This window comes from Stegostoma tigrinum, chromosome 23 (assembly GCF_030684315.1).
Source record: "Stegostoma tigrinum isolate sSteTig4 chromosome 23, sSteTig4.hap1, whole genome shotgun sequence".
NCBI lineage: Eukaryota > Metazoa > Chordata > Chondrichthyes > Orectolobiformes > Stegostomatidae > Stegostoma > Stegostoma tigrinum.
In genome coordinates, this window is record NC_081376.1 from 20873900 (window position 1) to 20889932 (window position 16033).

The following is a 16033-nucleotide window of genomic DNA, read 5'->3' on the forward strand; positions in this document are numbered from 1 at the left end:
GTCTCTTATTATGCATCATCATTGACACATGCATAACCTGCCTTGGGTTGATCTGAATAGCAAAGAGATATTTAAAACCAAAAGCTAAATGAGGCAAAAAATGTTTTCATTTGATGAATTCCACTTTTGTTAAAATGTCACATTTTATGACAGTTTTGGATGCCTCTGCCATCCAAAGCCTGTTGTATACTAAGTTCCACCACTGGCCGGCGTGGCATCTCCTCTATGCCCTCAGACCTGCCCTGGCTCTGATGCTCACACACAAATTGTATGTTGATGGAATGGAAACCTTTCCAATTGATCACTATCCCTGGCTGGCCTGATGAAGCTTAATGGCCCAAACTGCACACTTTTGATGGTGTGTAATCACTGGGGAATGCAGAAGTATGTGTGCAGTCTGTAACTCTTCAGCCTGACTAGTGTCACCTCTGGTGAAGGAAACAAAATCACTTGTTTGCCTAAACATTGCTTATGTGGCTCCCTTAGATTGAGCTGGGACTTGTAGTATTCTGCAAAGGTGCATTGAAATCCTGATGCCTAAAAATTCAAGGCCACTGTCATCTTGAGAGAAACAGGCATAGAGTGTCCCCCAACATAATTTGAACTGATCTCTGCAGCCAGTAATTCACAGACTGAGGTCATTGTCCCCTGGGGTTTGCAATCTGTGAAAACATTGATGGTCTCATAGCTCAGTGTAATTCATCTTTTTGCATGTAGACTGTCTCTGCAGGGCAGTCTTCTCCCAGAATGGAACTCGTTGCTTTTGTTGTCTGTCTAGTGCTGTCCCTTGTTCAGACCGTTGGGTGCATCTGTCTTTGGGCAATTGGCTTCCTCTGTCTCGTTCTGCCTTACTGTAAAAAACCTCCTTACAGAATGCAAAGTCATCAAGGGGACAGGGGACCCTGGTTCCTCAGCTGGGGTCCTCACCGTCCTCCTTTTCTACAGGCCCCCTTCCCTCACATTTTCTCCTTATTTGTAATGTTGGCCTTTAAAAACTGAAGAAATAAAGTCAAACAGGCAGAAACTGCCACCATCAGCAGCAAATTCTGCTGTTACATGAGGCTATTGCTTTTGTGTTAATTCCTCTTACCTGACATAAATGACTCCTCATGCTTTGCCCATGCAATTACCGACAATTAGAGTGAATCATCTCTAATTTGTTCAAAATATTGGATGGGATTCTGATTTTGGTGTCTACTAGTCTACTAGAAAAACAAAGTTCAGCAGAATGGCATCAGAAAACTGGCTCAGTGCCATCGTGCTGTGTTTTACCTAAGAATGGGAGGTAGTCCATCTAATCTGCATCCTTAAAATTCAGCCCTGTGTTATTGTGTGGAGATCTCTTTTTGCGCATTATCTCTTTTTGTAGATCCTTGTCTCTTTCTGTGTGGGTCTTTAGAAATAAATATGTGTTGGTCCCTCTGTTTCACCAGTTGGGTGACATGCTGCAGTTGAAACCCTATGTACCTAATGGGAGATGAATCAGGATTTACTTCAGGTGGAGAGCCCCTATATAGACAGAAAATTCAGAGCAGAACCTGTCAGCTGATACGTTAAAGTATTATCACCAGCACTCCTGTTGCTCCTCAATAATTGTTTCTTCATCTTTATTCTGACAGTTTGTTCTTGCAATGGGAAACTATCTCAACAATGGACAGCCTAAGAGTCCCAAAACAACAGGATTTAAAATTAATTTCCTGACAGAGGTGAGCAACTGACAGTAACTGCAGTTGAAACCAAATATAACTAAATGATAGTAAAAGAGCCTCTTTAAGGGAAGCGAGTTGCTTTTATGGCTGGCTGCCTGTGTGAAAGGGAAGACGCATGATCGGTTAAGTTGGCAACCCCAGGGTAGTATGGGCGACTATCATGATTAATCGCAGCAGCATTTCTACAACATGAAGGGGGGGGGGGTGGTTAATTGTGTAGGTTCTCCTAGGTGAAGGGTAATTAGCAATATCATTGCCTGTTGGGAATGGAAATGGAGTGAATGGTTAGCAATGTTGATACTTCCGGGCAGAGGCATGGTTGTGGTAAGTGTTCTGGTGTTCCTTGGGGAAACATTTGCATTTTAAACATTAACCATTTTGGGACATTCTCTACTTTGAATTTGGGAAGTATCCCCTTGCTGTGTTTCTCACGTAATCACGTGTATCTTTCCCCCAGCTTGACACCACAAAGACTGTGGATGGGAAATCGACTTTTTTGCACATTCTTGCCAAATCACTGAGCCAGCACTTTCCTGAGCTGCTGGACTTTGCCAAGGAGATTCCAACTGTGGCCCTTGCTGCAAAAGGTCAGTGACTGCCTGAAAGAGAATGCAGTATTTGTACTGTAACAAGTTATTGATATCTGGAAGCATTGTCTTTTGCTAATAACCCATGGAATGGAATCTTATAAGACTCACTACTATTGATGATGGTATCTGGATGTTTGACTATTGTTTTGTTCCTCCCATTGGGAGGAGAGGTAAATACACTATCACACTGCTGACTTGAGACTTGTATATTGCTGAGAAGATTTGAGGGTTCAACATTGAGGCTCTTGTCACAAAACACTCAGGCCCAAGCTAAAGGATTGATGTGGTTAGTCCAGTTAAACTTCAGGTTAGTGGCAATTCCTAGGGTATTAAAGGTTGGGGTGTTGGACTGTTGGCAGTGATAATGGAGTGACACAGTGACTTAGTGCCTCTCAGTGCCAGGGACCCAGGTTTGATTCCATCCTCGGACAACTATCTGTGTGGAGTTTGCTCATTTTCCCTGTGTCTGCATGGGTTTCCTCCAGGTGCTCCGGTTTCCTCCAACAGTCCAAAGAGATGCAGGTTAGATGTCATGGCTGTGGGAAATTCAGGGTTATAGGGATAGGGTAAGGGGCTGGTTGTGGGTGAGATCCTCTTTGGAAGATCATTGTCGACTTGATGGGCCAAATGGCCTGCTTCCACACCGCAGGGGCTGTATGATTCTATGGGGAGGTGATGGCTTAGTAGTTCTGTTAATCCAGAGTCCCCAGGTAATGTTCCAGAGACCCGAGCTCGAATTGCACCACGGCAAGTGGTGGAGTTTGAATTAAATTAAAAATTCTGGAAATAAGAGGGTAATGTTGTAAAAACCCATCTGGTTCACTTATGCCCTTTAGGGAATGAAACTGCCATCCTTACCCGGTCTAGCCAATGTGATTTCAGACTTACAACAATGTGGTTGATTCTTAACCTATGCAATTAGGGATTGCCAATAAATGCAGGCCTAGACCATGATGCCCTCATCCTGTGAGTGAATAAAAAACTGATTCTAATGCTACTGCAGGTCTGGAAAAATTAAATGACATGGTTATTGCCTATGATTGGAAAACAGGAATGAAGTGGAAGATTGTTAGCTGTAAATCGATACGTGTGGAGTGTGATTGTTATTGATGTGTGTCTTATTCTTTTTGTTAAAATAAATTTTCTTGACATTTCTAATTTAGCAGTAAATTTGATAACAGTATTCAAAGGCAGAAGTGAGACTGTAAATGTGTATATCAGTTGTTTAAAAGCAATTGCAAAACAAGGTTCGCTGTTCATTTTCTAGTCACATTATCAAAAACTTATATTGATCTCAAAGTAAGAGTGTCAGTGTCCTACCTCTAAACCACGAGGCCTGGGTTCAAGTCCCACCTGCACATGTGTAATCACATGTTGATTTGGTAGTGTGATACATCTGAAAAGGTTGATTAGAAAGTAGCTGTTAAAATTGTGGCGAATTGTGACTTGTCCACAATCTGAGATGTGCAATCTAAGAATTGCAACGATTCTGGGCAGAAAAATGATGCTGAAGATTGTGGAATTCTTCCTCTTTTTCAGTCAATCAAAGAACGATAACTTCGGAAATTATAGATATACACACAACCAGGAAGGACATACAGACAGTCTGTGAGAACATGGCAGTCACTGATGAGGACCGATTTGCTGCAGTCATGACCGTATCCTTTCAAACAGAAGACACAGAGCCTGTCACTCTTGGTTCATATCATCTTTGTTTATATTGGGCATCGTGTGTGATCTCTTGGGCTGGTTTACATTGTGGGACAAGAGTCAGAGAGCTATTGCTGACAGCATATATTTCTCTCTTGCTCCTTTCTTTCCATATTTTTTGCCACTATTAAAAAAAATTGTCCAGCCATTAGTATGTTGGAGGTTTGATGGACCAGCTGGTATTTTCTCGTCCAACAGTTTTATATATCAGAATAAATAGTTACCTTGGCACTACCAGTACTAAATTAGGAAGTATTGTTGATTGTGAGGAAGGTTATCAAAAATTATAGAGGGATCTGGATCAGATGGGTAAGTCAGCTGAGGATTGGCAAAAGCAATTCAATACAGATAAGTGTGAGGTGTTGCCCTTTGGAACATCAAACCAAGGTAGGACTTGTACAGTGGATGGTAAAGCCCTGAGGAGTGTTGTGGAATAGAGAAACCTAGGAGTACAAGTATATAGTCCATTGAAAGGGTGTCACAGGTAGACAGGGTGGTGGAGAAGGCATTTGGCATGCTGGACTTCATCGGTTGAGGCATGGAGTGTAGGAGTTGGGATGTTATGTAACAGTTGTATATGTCGTTGGTGAGTCTGCACTTGGAATATTGTTTTGCTCACCCTGTTATACAAAAGGCATGGTTAAACTGGAAAGTGTACAAAGAAGATTCACAAGGAAGTTGCTAGGATGAGTAGGTCTGAGTTATAGGGAGAGGTTGGCCAGGATAGGACTTTATTCCTTAGAATGTAGGAGAATGAGGGGTGACCTTATTGATGTGTATAAAATCATGAAGGGTATTGATAGGATGAATGTGTATAGTCTTTATCCCAGGGATGGGGAATTGAAAACTAGAGAGCATAGGTTTAAGGTGAAGGGGTAAGCTTTAAGAAGGACCTGAGAGGCAATTTATTCACGCAGAGAGTGATGCATATATGGAATGGGCTGTCAGAGAAAGTGTTTGAGGTAGATACAATAGCAACGCTTAAAAAATATTTAGATAGGTACATGGATGGGAAGGGTTTAGAGGGATATAGACCAAATGCGGACAGTTAGAATTAGCTGTGTGGGTATCATGGTCAGCATGGACCAGTTTGGGCTAAAGTGCCTGTTTCCATGCTGTATTACTCAAGGACTCTACTAACCGATCCTGCACTTTCAGGTCAGGTACAACATGGTTTGAATTCAGAGTAATGCTTCATCTTCACTGCCACATCAAACACTCACAGGTATAATACAGGTAAGGGCCCCAAAAAATTCCTTCAGTTCTTTAAGCACATACTGTTATACTCATTTTAAGTGAAGGGTGTAAAATTGTGGTTGCGTTTTTGAAAATTCCAACTTTAAGTAAAACATTTAATGAATTATGGTTAACCATAGGAGCTAATGTTAAAACTAGAGTTAGGTTCCTGAAGATAATTTTTGCCCAGAAAAGCCCATGTAAAAATCTGTCAGACTCATGCAGCCCAGTGTTCCCAGCTGAAACAGCTTGCAAAACATAACAAAAATAAGCTTCAGTGAGGAAGGTCGACTTCTTGTTTATTTTATAGAAATTTACATGTCTTCAACTATTGCACTTGTACATGTAGACTAAAGTATAGCAGAGTTTTTTTTTAGGAATCTAAATTGCAGAAGTTTCTCTGCAGGCATGGGTAAAACACAGCAGAGAAATTTGAAAAAAAGATTAAAAGTGAAGTTTACTTCAGTACCTGGATAACAAAGTGTTGGGCTGGATGAACACAGCAGGCTAAGCAGCATCTTAGGAGCACAAAAGCTGATGTTTCAGGCCTAGACCCTTCATCAGAAAAGGCCCTTTTCTGATGAAGTGTCTCAGCCCGAAATGTCAGCTTTTGTGCTCCTAAGATGCTGCTTGGCCTGCTGTGTTCATCCAGTTCCACACTTTGTTATCTTGGATTCTCCAGCATCTGCAGTTCCCATTATCTCTGATCACTCACCCTTTACTTCAGTGCCTGATGAGAGAGCTATTGAAAACAATGATGATCTTTAGCTCCAGGGGAAAGGCACAATGCTGTCAACTTTAGCATCATAATTAGGGGTCTTGTGATAATGCGATGACATAACTTACAATGACATGAGAAGCATAGTAATGCAAGAAGCGACCAGGAAATGAGGGATATTAAAATGGTGACTGACACTTTAAATGAGGCAAGTGGACATTTAAAAAAACAGAAACAACTTTTAAAGTGAAAAACTTTAAAAGGGGCACTTAAAGTGAGAGTTTGTTGTAATATGTTTTGTACAGGTAGCTCAGTGGGAGAACTGCTAAAATCCAGTTATACAGAGTTATTAGAAATGTCTAGGGCATAGAAGCTTGTCACATGAGACAAAGCATTTTCAGTGTTGGACAAATTTTTGAGAGAAAGCCAATTGATAATGAGCTTCCTGTAGTGAATGAGGGTTGGACCTTGCCTGTATCACATGCAGCTCAAGATCTGAAAAGTTTGCTAAGTTCCCAAGACTGAGCTGCATTTCTGTTACTGTCTTAACTGATGTGTCAGGCATTTCTTGGGGACGCCCAGCCTGTTATCGCTTCCCTCGACTCCCTGCAGAATCGAGCCATTGAAGAGTTCCACAAAGTCTCAACATTTTTTGGAGAAGATTCAAAAATGACCACAACTGAAGCTTTTTTCGGGATATTTGCAGAATTTATTACAAAGTTTGAGGTAAGGTTTGTTCTGCAGCAAATCCACGCTGTTATTGGCCACCAGTCACACTGGTCAATTCCGAAATGTTCTGGCTGAGTAAAATCCCACTTCTCTCATTTCTTTGAGTTGCCTCTTTTTGATAACAATAGTCTGTCAGCTTCTCTTTATTTATTATATGATGACCATGTCATATCTTCAGGGAAATATATGAAATATAGCTCAAATATACAAGACGTGACAAGCAGATATGTGACATGTGCAATTTAGGATGAGCAGAAATTTACTGAGATTGGAGGATCGGAGGTCAGGTCAGATAGTGTTACAGTAATCTGGGCTGGAGGTGATGAAGACTCTGAGGCCTTCAGCAGCAAATGAAGAATAAGGAATGGAGGAGTGTATGTGGGAGGGTGATGTTATAAATGTGGAAGTAGGTAAAGTTTCTAATGAAGTGGGATGCATCAGAAGCAAAGATTAGGATTGAAAAGAATTCTGCAAATCTGAACAGTTTCCATCAGCTGGAGACATAATAGATGTTGATGACAAGCACACAGCTTGTGGTGAAGGTTGAAGATTTAGGTCTTCCCACTTGAAAAATGTAAGGATTATGCAAATACTAATATAACTCAGAAGCGATGGTGGAGAAATGGAATGGAGTGTCATTGTCAGATGTGTAAGTTGACCCCATGCCTGTGGATGCTGTGAAGCTGCAGCGTGTAAATGAATAAAATGATGGGGCTTTGGGTGGATCTTTGGAGTGTCTGGAGGCAATGCAGCTTTGCATCACCCACAGGTGGCCGCATAGTGGTAACATCATGGCGCTGGTAATTCAGCGCCCTTTCATAATTTCCTGGTGACTTAGGTTTGAATCATACCATGGCAGTTGAATCCAACACAATCTGGAATTAAAAGTTAGCCTATTTGTAACCATACAACAAAAGTCACTTGCTATAAAACCCAAGACAATAAAATGTGAGGCTGGATGAACACAGCAGGCCCAGCAGCATCTCAGGAGCACAAAAGCTGACGTTTCGGGCCTAGACACTTCATCAGAGATGGGGATGGGGTGAGGGTTCTGGAATAAATAGGGAGAGAGGGGGAGGCGGACCGAAGATGGAGAGAAAAGAAGATAGGTGGAGAGGAGAGTATAGGTGGGGAGGTGGGGAGGGGATAGGTCAGTCCAGGGAAGACGGACAGGTCAAGGACGTGGGATGAGGTTAGTAGGTAGGAAATGGAGGTGCGGCTTGGGGTGGGAGGAAGGGATGGGTGAGAGGAAGAACAGGTTAGGGAAGCAGAGACAGGTTGGACTGGTTTTGGGATGCAGTGGGTGGAGGGGAAGAGCTGGGCTGGTTGTGTGGTGCAGTGGGGGGAAGGGACGAACTGGGCTGGTTCCACTTCCTACAGACAAGGAGGGTGGCCATGGGCACCCGCATGGGCCCCAGCTATGGGACAGTCCCTCTTCCGCATCTACACAGGCTCCAAACCCCAGCTCTTCCTCCGTTACATTGATGACTGTATCGGCGCCGCCTCTTGCTCCCCAGAGGAGCTCGAACAGTTGATCCACTCCACCAACACCTTCCACCCCAACCTTCACTTCACCTGGGCCATCTCCAGCACATCCCTCACCTTCTTGGACCTCTCAGTCTCCATCTCAGGCAACCAGCTTGTAACTGATGTCCATTTCAAGCACACCGACTCCCACAGCTACCTAGAATACACCCCCTCCCACCCACCCTCCTGCAAAAATTCCATCCCCTATTCCCAATTCCTCCGCCTCCGCCGCATCTGCTCCCACGATGAGGCATTCCACTCCCGCACATCCCAGATGTCCAAGTTCTTCAAGGACCGCAACTTTCCTCCCACAGTGGTCGAGAACGCCCTCGACCATGTCTCCCGCATTTCCCGCAACACATCCCTCACACCCCGCCCCCGCCACAACCGCCCAAAGAGGATCCCCCTCGTTCTCACACACCACCCCGCCAACCTCCGGATTCAACGCAACATCCTCCGACACTTCCACCATCTACAATCCGACCCCACCACCCAAGACATTTTTCCATCCCCACCCTTGTCTGCTTTCCGGAGAGACCACTCTCTCCGTGACTCCCTTGTTCGCTCCACACTGCCCTCCAACCCCACCACACCCGGCACCTTCCCCTGCAACCGAAGGAAATGCTACACCTGCCCCCACACCTCCTCCCTCACCCCTATCCCAGGCCCCAAGATGACTTTCCATATTAAGCAGAGGTGCACCTGCACATCTGCCAATGTGGTATACTGCATCCATTGTACCCGGTGTGGCTTCCTCTACATTGGGGAAACCAAGTGGAGGCTTGGGGACCGCTTTGCAGAACACCTCCGTTCGGTTTGCAATAAACAACTGCACCTCCCAGTCGCAAACCATTTCCACTCCCCTTCCCATTCTTTAGATGACATGTCCATCATGGGCCTCCTGCAGTGCCACAATGATGCCACCCGAAGGTTGCAGGAACAGCAACTCATATTCCGCTTGGGAACCCTGCAGCCCAATGGTATCAATGTGGACTTCACCAGCTTCAAAATCTCCCCTTCCCCCACCGCATCCCAAAACCAGCTCAGTTCGTCCCCTCCCCCCACTGCACCACACAACCAGCCCAGCTCTTCCCCTCCACCCACTGCATCCCAAAACCAGTCCAACCTGTCTCTGCTTCCCTAACCTGTTCTTCCTCTCACCCATCCCTTCCTCCCACCCCAAGCCGCACCTCCATCTCCTACCTACTAACATCATCCCACCTCCTTGATCTGTCCGTCTTCCCTGGACTGACCTATCCCCTCCCCACCTCCCCACCTATACTCTCCTCTCCACCTATCTTCTTTTCTCTCCATCTTCGGTCCGCCTCCCCCTCTCTCCCTATTTATTCCAGAACCCTCACCCCATTCCCATCTCTGATGAAGTGTCTAGGCCCGAAACATCAGCTTTTGTGCTCTTGAGATGCTGCTGGGCCTGCTGTGTTAATCCAGCCTCACATTTTATTGTCTTGGATTCTCCAGCATCTGCAGTTCTCATTATCACTGCTATAAAACCCACCTGGTTTAATAACAGTGATTAAGGAAATAAATCTTACCTGGTCTCACCTACAAATGACTCCAGACCCATAGCAATATGATTGACTCTCAACTGCCCTCTGAATGGCCTAGTAAGGCAATCAGTTCTGGGGCAATTAGAGATGGGCAATAAATGTTGCTTTAGCCATTGATGTCCACATTTCATTTAGAAAATATGAAGTTATCAGGTTTGTAGTATACTGTATATATTGAAAGGGTATATGACAAGGAAATACAAAATGTACTGTTGGGGAATAGGTTATTTGGGCATCTGGTGTACACATGAAATATGTGTAGAATTCTCTTATCGTGTACATGATATTGTGCCAAGTGAATAGGCTAAAGATGGGAGTTAATATATAATTAAACATGTGGCATATTTAGAGGGAAATATGATGGTTAGCTGAAGTAAGAAAAGTAGAGAAAATTTGGAATGAAATTAGCTTACAGCATTGTCAGGATCATTGTATCATACCTGAATGTGGAAGGCAGATGGGGTGGACTTGGAAATGTGTGTAATATTTCTCAAAAAAAGCTTTTGAAACCAAAGGAAAAAGTTGTTCAAAATGAATAATGCACTAAAATAATTGGGATATGATTATGACTGGAATTTAATGATGAGCAGGGTAATAAAGTTGATCAACTGTTCAAGGTGAATAGATTAGATAGTGAACAGGAGAGGTCAAAAGGTATTTGATGATCACAGGATGAAACAAGAAGGTAAAAGTACAAGCTGTTTATTGACGGTAAGTGGTTTATGAACCTCAGTTTCTGCTTCACTGATGGCAAAGTTAGGTAAGGATACCCATCTCTGGCAGAACTAACAACTGTGTAGTTTGGGACTCCTGGGTGATCTTGGTGCCCCCCAATTTGGTTTTCTGCTGTTCTAAGAATTATGATAGGATAGAGTTGGACGAGCTTCTAAAGACTTCCTTAAAAATCAAATTCTTTTTTCAATGTCAAGTGCTCATACACACACAGAATATTTTTCCTCTATTACCAAATCACCTGTGGTATTTTTTCATCTACTATTCATCAACAATAAATCATCCACATTTTCCATATGGTTGATTAATGTGCAAAGCCAGTAAAGACAATGTGGACCATCAAAGATGAGGGAGAGATAGGGAGAAGGGGAGGCACTAAATCAAAATGGAATTGGAACATCTGTTTCAAGTATCCAGACTCTCTCAAAATCCTTGATTATACATTGTTCCAGCCATTTCCTATAAGGACTCCTTTTCTTTCTCCTAGTATAGCTAGCTATCAGTTGAGGTCCCTGGCAGAGCTGTTTGTGGGGGACCCCGGCAGGGCCGTTGGTGGGGGACCCTGGCAGGGCCGTTTGTGGGGGGCCCTGGCAGGGCCGTTTGTGGGGGGCCCCGGCAGGGCCGTTTGTTGGGGGCCTCGGCAGGGCCGTTGGTGGACGGCCCCGGCAGGGCTGTTGGTGGATGTCCTTGTGGGTACCTCCTACAATCTAATGCTGGGAGCCCCCAGCAGACTGTTGTTGGGGGTTCCTAACAGGATTTTTGCGGCGGTTCCCAGCAGGACTGTTGGTGGGGGTTCCATGCAGGGCTACTGTTAGGAGATTACCAGCAGGGCTTCTGGTAGAGCTTGCCAGCATTCTGAGTTCCCAAGCATAGTTTTTCAAAGCAAGTCATCATTTCTTTCCATTGGATCTTACCAATTTAAGACAATTTTCTGTAAATCTGTGTAGCCTCAGCATCGGGTGCCATGGATTTTGCTCTGGCACTACAACACCAAAGAATTGCCAATGGCTAATAATGACACACTATTGAAATATACTATCACTCAGCCCTACAGCCTGCAGTCACTACTGGAATCTCCTGGGAGGAGCAAGCCTTGAACCTGATAAATTAGTTTTGGTTAACTAAAGACAGGAGAACTGAGCCTGAATGTTCTGCAGTAAAGCTTGAGGATAATGATCCATTGTGGGGCCTTGTCTACAAATATATTTATGTCTGCCAAGTCTATCCCTAAGAGTATGTGATCAACCCAGGATGACACAGACCACCTCTGTTGAGGGTAGAATGCTGCAACTGCTTTTATATGACATTGTCAACTTCATAAAACACGAACCTCTGGGGCAGGTAGCTGTAGGACATGTGATTATAGCAGTTGTCGTATGATTTATATCTTGTACAGAGAAATTATTGATTGTGTGAAATTCCTGATATCAGTCAAACGTAGCCTTTTAGATTAGATAAGGAGAACTGAACCATTATCTTCTGCTAACTCATGTATTGATATTTTGTGACTTACAGAAAGCATACAACGATACACAGGCCTCAGTGAACCTCCAGAACCTGAAGGTGGTTTCCCCACTTGCCTGGTGACATAAATGATGCTTCTGTATTTACAGCAGTTTTGCCAAAAAGAGCAGTTTTGTTGGACTGACACGTGAGTAAGATGACAGATAGCCCCAGCTTTGGGAGTTCTCTGTAATGACGGCGTTGGAAAGAGGAATGGCTAATTGGAAGGGGCAGCTCTGAGATCAGTTTGGCAACAACCTAGCCCCATTGACAGAATTGACAGCTGTCTACCGCCTGTCGCACAGTTACCCCTAACTACCCCATGCCCCCATTCTCATTTTATTTCAATTACAATGGATACCAACAATAGGCAGATTCTATAATCAACTATTGGAAACTTGAACTTGTGACCAAATCTTCAATACGAGGCTCTCAGTATCAGTTTTCTATACTTTGTTCATGCCGAAAGGCAGCAGAACCAGGATCTTTCCCTCCTCTAGTCTCCTCTTTATATTTTTATGCCCCTGGTCACAATCAATCTAGTTCATTGTCTAACATCCCAGTAGTGTTTGATTGCCCATGAATTACTCAACTTGAGAAGAATGAGGGGGGACTCTCATAGAAACATATAAAATCCTGATGGGATTTGACAGGCTAGATGCAGGAAGAATGTTCCTGATGTTGGGAAAATCCAGAACAAGGGATCACATTCTAAGAATAAGAGGTAAGCAATTCAGGACTGAGATGAAGAAGAATTTCTTCACTCAGAGTTGTGAGCCTGTGGAATTCTGTATCACAGAAAGCTGTTGGGGCCAGTTTGTTAAATATATTCAAGAGGGAGCTGGACATGGTCCTTGCGGTTAAAGGTATCAAGAGGTAAGGAGAGAAAGCGGGAACGGGATACTGAAATTGCATGATCAGCCATGATCATATTGAATGGTGGTGCAGGCTCGAAGGGCCGAATGGCCCACTCCTGCACCTGTTTTCTATGTTTCTATGTTTAACACTTAAATCTAACTGATAGCCGGATGGGTAAGGACATTTATCAATATGAGCAAAACAGGTCAGTCTATTCCCAGATGCGCCCTCTACCCTGTGTGAATTAGCTGATGTGATGTTTGCAGCAGTTTGGTGATTACATTTGGTACCAGCACCACTGGAGTGACGAGGGGAAACAACCAGTCAAGGTTCCCATTGAGTCTTGCCTGAAATGGAGATGCTTCCACTATGATACTTCCTTTGAACATCCTGTTAACATTCGCTATCTGCGTTCACACACCAGAGTAGTACCCAATTGAAGGAATGATGAGGGGCTGTCTGAAACCGTCCCCCAGTTCAGAGTTAATGGCTTCAGAAGAGGAAGAAACAAAATCTGAAAGCCCTAAGAATTTCAAGAGTCTCTCAGTAACCAAACATCCAGAAGTTTGGATAGTGAGCCCTCGGTTACTGACTCCCCAGAAAGAGGAGAGGACTTTTTCCACTAACAAGGAATCTGAAAATTCCATTTGCATTCATATTTTTAAAAGTAAACTTATTCCCGCAACCACCCCTCCCTGCCACTTTCAGTTCAAGTACTGGTGAGATTATTTAAATTCTTTTTGCTAAGTTTTCATCATAGACATTCATCTTCTCCAAAGCCATGATTCCAACCCTTTCCAATCCTATTCCTTGTCTGAAATGGAAACGGTCCTATTCTGAGAATTTGCTTGAAGATTTGCTCTTTTGCTGTTTTGTGCAAGTGTTTTGGCCCAGTCATTGGTTATCATGATTACCGCTTATTTAGACAATCCTTGCTGGATTTTACAACCCTGTGCTCTCTACCTAAAACCCTATAAGAGTGCCAGCTAGTATGTGTGATATCTGCTTTGTGATTTAGAGGGAAAGAATATTCTGTCTGAAACCAGTATTTATTCAAATAATGTCATTTTCATAAAATGTAAAGTTTTGTCCCATCTGGTTGAGTCATTGTGCTGAATAAATCTGAATTCAGCCCTTTTAGCTGTGCTGCCTCTGACAGTGGGAGCAAACCTTTGGGTCAGGTGGTCCATCCACAGGATCTATTTCAGCGGAGCTCAGTTAAAAGTCATTACTGTTTTTTTTGTGTATATGATTTCTGCGATCCAGATTAATTAAGAAGCCTTCACAGAAATAAAACACCAGTTATTTGGATTCAATGTGAGCTTTGATCCAGACTATGCCTCATGGTGTTCGTCTGGCAAGAAGATTTACAGCGCTTGTGGTAAACATTGTCTCCCCTACATTGCACAGTTCAGTTTCACCACATCTGCACCCTCATGTTAAGGGATAGCCGCCTGGATGGCAACAGAATAATTCACCACATGCAGCCATGACCTTCTGTGTAAGAATGTTGCACAGGTTTCAGGTGAATCTAAAGGAAGGTTCTCAAACAGTGCTCCAAAGGAACTTTAGCCTTACAGACTCATTGAAACAACACTTAGTTAACTTTTTAAGAAAAAAACACCTTTTTGCTATTTGTTTTCATCCGAACATGCTGACTATTCCAGGGATACAGTTTTGCAGGTACCAGCTGTTATTCCAGTACTTTGACCATTGTTTATGTGAATCCACACAGTGTTCTTCAGCAGTATTTCAGCCTGATACTTGCACACTTGAACTTGCCAGCACGATCTGCTGGACAGCGAGCAGGTTCAGGCAGCCTGCCTTGTTTTTGATCTTGTGGTCCAGGTTTGCTGAGCCATTGTACTGTCCTGCTCTCATTCTGTATCCAGCAGCAATCTGCTGGAATCAGGAGATGGGCCATTCAGCGCGTGAAATGCTGCATTCACTTAACTGACCCCTCTAGAGAGAGGGCTCAAGCTTCCAAACACCCTTGTTCTCTGATACATTAATGAAATATAATAAACAGACACAACCTCTCCAGCCTTGCTCAGTCTGAGGTGCATAGACGTAGTCTAAATGCAATGGACTTGAACCCTACTGTTCAAATCAGGAGGTAGCCTCTGAACTAATCACTTTATTAAATTGCTCAAAGGACCATTTAGAGCTTTTATTCACCTTCCTCTCACTCTCTCTCTCTCTCTTTCTATCACCATTTAAGACTCACATGAGCAGATATTTTGTTTGATTAAGAAGGGAAACAGGTCTTCATTAAATCTGACCTCATTCCCTTTTCTAATTCTCTCTGTAGTGACATAGAAATTTTGATGTTTTGAGTCATTGCATCAAATAACTTATACCCATCGGCTACATAGCAGATAAATTACCCACCTGAAAAATAAATATAAGCCAACTCAGTGAACATGGAGTCAAAAATGTATGGAAATAATGACATGTCTTGGAGTTTCACAAAGCAGAGATAAGTGGCACTTAAATCTGAGATAACCAGCGGGTGATTTCTGGTACCTAACCAAATGTCAGATGGTGTGTTTGTATCGTGATTATTATTTATTAATAATATTTTATTTATAAAACTGCAGCTGGAGATTAGGCTCATGCTTCCTGATTATTAGAATGAATCTTATTTTTCATTTTATATTGTACACATCAGTAATTAAAGCTGGCAATAAAAGTGTTAGTTAATCGGAATTTGGGTGCTTTTGTCTATCTCTGGAATTGATATTGAATTTCAATGACTCGTCCATCCCCTTTGATTTGGTAAAAATTGCACCACAATGCTTCTTGAGAAACAGCATGAGTTTGGATAGTGCACGGGCCAAGAGTAGAGTGCCCAGAGCGTGGATGATCTCCATCAGTGCTGTCTCAACACCCTAAAGGCGCTATTAGAGTGATGAATTAGAACAAGACCAAAAATGTTTGTAAATGAGCATCATAATTTTAAAATCAACGAAATGGTGAGAGGAAGAGTCATGGAAATCCTGGGGGGAATGACATAAAGAAGCAACAAAGCTCTCCTGATATGCAGCCATCTGCTAAATTATCATGGTGGAAATCAAGGGTCACAATATTGATTCCCAGTATCTGTCTGGTAATGGGGTTTAAGGGACTCAGTTAGCAGAATCTGATCATGTA

General features: G+C 43.2%; 1 protein-coding gene across 5 annotated transcripts in view; it reads left to right on the plus strand.

The window, feature by feature from the left end:
* LOC125462599 (delphilin-like) overlaps positions 1 to 15589 on the plus strand; it is a 144508-nt gene extending 128919 nt beyond the window's left edge. For 4 of the 5 annotated variants that reach the window (XM_059653980.1, XM_048552801.2, XM_048552803.2 and 1 more), the window contains 5 exons: positions 1620 to 1706; positions 2167 to 2296; positions 3839 to 3957; positions 6525 to 6689; positions 12035 to 15589. In XM_059653980.1, the coding sequence (XP_059509963.1) occupies positions 1620 to 1706; positions 2167 to 2296; positions 3839 to 3957; positions 6525 to 6689; positions 12035 to 12106 (573 nt within the window). In that variant the 3' untranslated portion in view covers positions 12107 to 15589. The remainder of the gene's footprint in view (positions 1 to 1619; positions 1707 to 2166; positions 2297 to 3838; positions 3958 to 6524; positions 6690 to 12034) is intronic. The other variant, XM_059653981.1, reaches the window with a different exon arrangement.
* Positions 15590 to 16033: the final 444 nt, after the last annotated feature.